The sequence below is a fragment of the Diadema antillarum genome, unplaced genomic scaffold (genome assembly GCF_040938485.1).
Source record: "Diadema antillarum isolate AM-2024a unplaced genomic scaffold, OU_Dant_1.0 scf00000134, whole genome shotgun sequence".
Classification (NCBI taxonomy): Eukaryota; Metazoa; Echinodermata; class Echinoidea; order Diadematoida; family Diadematidae; genus Diadema; species Diadema antillarum.
Genome location: NW_027271023.1, coordinates 4172501 through 4179592, shown reverse-complemented (window position 1 = coordinate 4179592; position 7092 = coordinate 4172501). Strand labels below are relative to the sequence as shown.

Below are 7092 nucleotides of genomic sequence, written 5' to 3'. Positions count from 1 at the left end.
CCAACATGAAAGGAATTCATTTTATTTCATTTTTTTAAACTCTCTTTCAGAGTTTTTCAACTATGCGGTGTTCCAGTACCTCGGTGTTTTTTTTTTTGTTTTTTTTTGTTTTTTGTTTTTAATCGTGATCACAATCTGAATCAGTGGCGCAAAACGCGATATAATACTATAGCTCGGTGTGCGGTATAGGGACCGTTAGATAGCTTTCATGGTCGGACGACAGGTTCAGCTCACATTGGTAAAGTGTGGCCATTGTTGAAAGAGGGAGACCTAAATGGAACAGGTAAGGACACCGCACAAAGGACACATCCATGTCTCAAAGTCTCCGTGTGTCAGGTCATTGATTGGCGAGGTGAGCTGAGGTGAGCTTCCGTTCCCTTCTGATGGTTGCAGACTACAGGATACGCAATTCACAGACGGGTAAAAGTAGGCATTTTAACTTGTTGAACACCATAAGAATCACTGAATACTGGTAGTTAACGGCTGTGATAACTTGGTAAGCGCACGAATTGTGTTCATTGTAAGGAAATCTAGTTAAATGATGTGTTTCGTTTGAGTGTGTGTGTGTGTGTGTGTGTGTGTGTTTGTGTGCGTTTTTGCAAGTAGGGAATCATGCAATTACAGTAAAATATGTCAACCTGTACCTTTAATTGTTGCATGCATTGTCTATTTGTGTTGTCTTATTGAGAGAAATTCCCATACTAAAACTGAAGTATCATGGTAATTTGATGAAAGTGCATTGCGGCCTTCGGGCCTGACAGGACTGCCGTTTTGTTTGTGTTTTTCTCTCATTCTTGTATCTTCCGCTGCGCACGACGCATTATATTTTGATGGCAATGACGGGGAACACGCCAGTGCGTCTTTTCATCTGGTGACTTACATGTAAATAATGTCTGGTGATTACATGTAAATAATGTCTGGTGAAACGGTCGGTTACATCGAGCTGAGTCGTTCGTAGTGTGTAGAACTCCTGTTTTGAATTCTTTTCACACCCCTAGGTTCATTTCGACAGACCAGCTATGTATTCATTTAAATTTTGGCTGGCGGTGGCTGCATTGACTGCTGCTGGGTTGCTAGGATTCGTCTCCCGAGAAGAGTTTGACCCAAGTGAGTAAAGTTAAGATTGACGTTTTATTTTTTGAGTTTCTCATGTAGCGCGCCATTCGTACTTGTCATGTAGAAGCAATATGTGATTCGGTCTGTCACATTGAGCACTAACCAAAAATCTTGAGTATGAAAAGGTTTACAATGAAATGATATTACAATATTTCCCTTTTCTCTGACTGCCAGTGATTGTCACGCCCTATACAATCGTCCCGGTAACATTATACATTGCAGTATTATAGAAAGAATTTAAACCAAAGCAGCAAGTTTGATTATTTATTCTTTGGGCGTATGGAATGTCGTAAAATGTAGCTGACTTTAAGAGTAACATTATTTTCGTTATATTGCTATGAAACTATATATCCTGGTAAGAGTATTGGCGTTATGGTATGGCATTATGGTATGGTATTGATAATGAATAAGCTCGGGAATGCCATTGGCAAATATCTTGATGTAAAATACTCCGATCCACGCTCAATTTGACCTGTTAGTGTATTTCCCATAGCACGTTCAAATAAATAGTAAAATAAGGAGAAATTTATTATCGGGCAAAGAAAATGGAACCAGTTTCATCGGGGTTGCAATAGGTAAAATAAAAAAGAAGTTACACACACATATAAATAAATATATATATATATATATATATATATATATATATATGTAATATACATGTATATTATATATAGGCCTAATATGTGTATATGTAAATATATATATAGGCCTGTATTATACAAATACATATATATACATATATATGCATATATATATATACATATATATAAATATATATGTATATATATATATATATATATATATATATGTTATATACTATATACAATGCGTTTTTGTCAATGGCGCAACTATAGACACCATCAGATTCTGTACTCTTTAAACTCATTTTTGGCTAGCTTTTACAAAGCTTGAGAATAAATCGATGTGAAGGATGCAACTCATTATAAGAATGGAAAACCATTCTTATCATAAGAGGAAATAACGAAGGTAGTAGGCCTATACAGGGAGGTGAGAGGTCTCCCTGGCTTATATGAACAGCTCCATGAGAGGCTTGTTACGTAAGCCTCATTTCGTCAATACGTGGCTGTGAGTTAACGCCGTTTCATGAAAATGATTGTATTAAAATTTCATTGGGCTCCAATCTTATCCTATTCTAGATCCAATCTTGATGAAATATCCTCACCATTCATTAACACCTTTTTTTCACTCTATTTATTAAATGTGCTTTGTTGTAGATTACTCAGGCAGCAATGTATTAAAAATATAAAAAAGAACAAAAATTGATGAAATTTAGCAATAGGCCGATTGCAGTAGGCCTACGCCTGTTCGTTGCCCTCTTGAAACATTATTGTAGACTGCCACTCTGAAATGACGTTCAAGCAGAAAAACGAGATCTGAACATGTTTAAAGAGGAATTCCAGTCCAGTGTTAGTTAGTCTTATATATAAAGAGTACAATCTTACGAGTACCACAGTGAAATTTGATCCATATCAGATGAATATAAGGGAAGTTATGAAATTGTGAAGTTTTGCTAATTCCTGCAGAGGAGTTCTCGTACAGTGATATGAATAGGCAAAAATGAGTGAGCTGATGATATCACCTCCTAATATTACATTTATCGTCTACAAAAAAGAAGAAGATAATAACAATGACGAAAGCCAATGTTTCTGTTGTTATTGAAGTGTAACTTCAGAATAATGATCCATTAGATATAACATCAATTATCAAGATTTGATACTTGGGCATAATAGCGTTTGATTGAAAACTAGAAATGTATTTTTCTTTTTATGTGCAAACTAATATTAGTAAGTTGTGAGGGGATGACATCATCACTAACTCAATACTTGCATATTCATGTTGACTGTTCAAGAACGGTTTCCTGAAAAATTATGAAAACTTCAAGATGTCATAATTTAATCATATTTCATCCGATTTTGATCAAGTTATCGTGTTGTGCTAAGAAATTTTACTCTCTCTCTCTCTCTTCAGGCAAACATTCAGCTGTACTGGAATTCTCAATTACGAAGGGGCCTAGATCTAAAAAAAAACCGAGTAACCGAAATGTTTGAGAGAAGAAGAAGTGTAATTGTCTCATTCTGATCTGGCGCTTTTTGTAAGGCTGACCTATACCCCTGCAGCGTTATTACATTCAGACCATCTGATCTGTGGGGCTTCGGGAGTTCCCGAATTCCGTATCTGGGTCATTAGTTAACAGTGCATGGTGTGTGTCATGTTCACGGAAAACAAGAAAGAAAAGAGAATGAGGCAGCAAGGGCAAATCTGCCATGGCCAGGGTCACTCAAAGTTCGACCTCTTTATTACGCTGGTGTTGCATTTTTCGATGACAGGTGGTCGACAGTTACTGAACTCTTACGATGTGCTCGCACTTACATGATGGGGCACTTTTTGCTCCTTATTATCAACTTAGTAGTACAGGTAGTTTATTGGAGAGACTGAAACTGGGTGCGAGAACGTTTTAAAGTGGATGGCTAGTAACTGATCAGTGGGGATCAGTGGGGATGATTGGGGATGATTGTTCCAATCCTTGTGGGATTCATTAAGAGTACATTGTAATATATTTATTGTGTGAAAATTATTTGCTTCAGAATGGTCTGTCTCATATTCAAGTAATGTACAGTTTATTGTTCACGATCGCCCCGTCACTGTATAGGCATGCTAACCTGGAAATTATGAACTGCACATTGCTTGAATATGAGACCATTCTGAAGCAAATAATTTTCACACAACAATAGATATATAATGTACTCTTAAATGAATCCCACAAGGATTGGATCAATCATCCCCCAGCATTCCCACTGATTCCAACTGATCACCTACTAGCCATCCCCTTTAAGTATTGTTAAGTATGTGTGTTTGGGGGGGGGGGGGGTGTCAAGGGTAATAACTGAAAGGCATTGATTCTGTTGTCATTTTATGATCATTACATGCAATATTGTTGTTGTTTTCCGATTTTTTTTAAGAAAAGAAAAGAAGTGGGGAGGGGGTGGGCTGCAGCCTCCAGACCCCCTTTCAGCAACCCCTGTGAAGAAATGTTAAACATGAAGAACTTGGCCCAAGTACCAGTTATTTAACCTCGAATATCGCTATCTGTGATTGAGCAAAAGCTTTGATCAAATATTGAGTGAACGGCTTTGATAATCAGGGAACAAGTCCAGGGAACACGTCCAAGGAACAATTAATTGTCATTGACCAGTCGTTATATTATCTTTCAAAGTTAAAGGTGAAGTTGGTGATGTTTGGAGAATGTGCACTGTTTGTTATTAATCGTAGTAAAACAGCAATTCAACACAATGCCATCTGAACAAAAATTGAACATTGATTAACCTATTTTTTTTTTTGGATAAAGTGCAAGATGAGACTACAGCTGGTAAATGATTGTAAGCAGCAAGCCATAATAATTGCAGTTTAGTTACTACATCGTGTTCATGAACAGTGGCTAGAATTAAGACAAAGAACAAGCAAACAATCACAAACAACCACAACAACGAAGCACAAAGAAAAATCATTACAAAACAAAATAAAACAAAACAAAACAAAACAAAACAAAACAAATCAAAACCGAGCTGTGGAATGGTTCTCTTTGACATAATTGTGTAGGCATACCAATTCGCAACCTTATTCGCGTCGACGCAATCATAGCAGTTGAATTTGTTTAACATGCAATTCACTCGAGTGTCATGTTTGCTGCAGCTCATCTACATGTATTATCATGCGCATAGTAAAATTGTTTAGTAGTCTATTGATGGTCATCCTTACCACCAACAAACCATACACTGCACCTCACTGACACACACACACACACACAGACAGACAGACAAAAAAACACCTCCCCCTTATACATGTAGGCCTACTTATTTTATTATAATTATATTATCTTCTTAGTGAGCATCAGAGGCAAGCGAGTGATCGTCACAGGAGCAAGCACAGGGATTGGTGAGCAGCTGGCTTACTGGTACTCCAGACTTGGTGCCAGAGTCCTCATCACTGCCAGGAGAGAGGCTGTCCTGCAGCAGGTAAAGTTTTATAGCGTTGACAATAACTTTCTGGTGATGACAATAGGCGGCGTCCACTCATTTCACCTTTGATCTCATGGATATTTACATGGAAATCACTGTGATTCTCACCACTTGGGGTAGAACATGTGAACTTGTAGAACGTGGTGAACCAAGAGGGCGCTCTTGCCAAGTTTAGTTTGGTTTAGTTTACATTATAGAGATAATTGCACATTACTATACAGGCTGTACATGTGTATGGAAACAGGAAACAACAGGGTCAACTTATTTCTGTCAGTTTCACATTTGAGGCTACTACTAGTATCTCCAGGCTGTACACTCTGCCGCAACGTCTATTTGCGTGGTATATTATTATAAAGCATTATAATGCATTAATGTTCTAAAAAGTTAAACGTTGCAATGAAGTGGAAATCACATTATAATCATCATTATTATCATTATCATTATTATTATTATTGTTATCATCATCATTATTATAATTATTATTATCATTATCATCATCATCATTATAAAGAAGCCTCATTGAGGACGCGCTATTGTATCTGACATTTAGGTAGGCCTATACACCTGTAACCATGCATGCTTCAAATCAGTGGTCGTGCTCACTTCTTTTCTTCCATCTCCAAGGTGGTGGCGAAGTGCAAGGAATTAGGTGCGGAGGATGCATTTTACATTCCCTTGGACATGGGGAACTATAACGACACCGAGCCGCTCATTAGGGAAGCAGAAAGACGCTTTGGGGGTCTCGACCACCTGTTGCTCAACCACATCTATTCAAATTATCCTCAGCTGTGGGAAGGAGGCAAACTTGACCTGTTGCAAAAATATATGGACATCAATTTCCGATCCTACGTAGCGCTGGCAACCCACGCCACGCCCGTCCTGGCCAAGAGTAATGGCAGTATAGGCGTGGTCTCTTCCATCGCAGGTCAGTGCTTTGTGGCTAGCTTTTAAACAACTGGACCTAGAAAGGCAAATCCAATGAAAGACGAATTTGACTTTAAAAATACCGTTAAACAAGCAGATAATTGCTGCACCGAATAGAACATTTTTGAGGAGATGACATTAATGTCTGATGTAATTTGCACATTATCTCTTCAGTTTCCAGCTTGATTTGATTTCAGTTTATTGAAATTATTAATTGGAGCATGGCCTGTAGTTATACCAGTGACGTTGCCATCTCAACTGAGTTATCATTCTGGGACTGACAGACAGACCAGGAATACTTTTCTGGAGGGAACGCATGTATGTTACTGCCCCTTAAGACGGGGTAAAGGTACTTAAAGGACAAGTTCACCTTCATAAACATGTGGGTTGAGTGAATGCAGCTATATTAGTAGAACACATCAGTGAGAGTTTGGGGAAAATCGGACAATCTGTTCAAAAGTTATGAATTTTTAAAGTATCTGCTTCGTCACTGCTGGATGAGAAGACTACTATAGTGTATGATGTCATATGCGTACAACCATATAAAGAAAATAAAAAGAGAATTTTGCAAAATTTTACTTTTTGAATTAAGTGCACATTTCTTCGACTTGTTACTGACATATGTTAAGGGTAATATTATTCCCCCTGCCTTCTGAAAGAGAGAAGTCAAGTGTTCTTTTGTTATGCGAGACAAGTGAGAATATGTTGAATTTTCTTTATTCTTTCTTTATATCGTTGTACTCATGTGACATCACAAGCTATAGTAGTCTTCTCATCCAGCCTTGAGTGAGCAGAAACTTCAAAAATTCATAACTTTTGAACGGATTGTCCGATTTTCCTCAAACTCTCAATGATGTGCTCTACTAATATCGCTGCATTCAATCAACCCACATGTCTATGAAGGTGAACTTGTCCTTTAATTTTGTGTCAAACGAATACAACATTTTCCTAAAGGTAATGGTTATGGATATAGCTATTCTGTGTTTACGAACTATCAACATCCATATTCCAAAAA

The 7092-nt window shown here is 37.6% G+C and overlaps 1 protein-coding gene across 1 annotated transcript in view; it reads left to right on the top strand.

Moving 5' to 3' along the window:
* Positions 1-274: 274 nt before the first annotated feature.
* LOC139720857 (hydroxysteroid 11-beta-dehydrogenase 1-like protein) overlaps positions 275-7092 on the top strand; it is a 7807-nt gene continuing 989 nt past the window's right edge. The window contains exons 1-4 of the mRNA XM_071632192.1: positions 275-283; positions 999-1107; positions 5020-5150; positions 5778-6078. Of these exons, the coding sequence (XP_071488293.1) occupies positions 275-283; positions 999-1107; positions 5020-5150; positions 5778-6078 (550 nt within the window). The remainder of the gene's footprint in view (positions 284-998; positions 1108-5019; positions 5151-5777; positions 6079-7092) is intronic.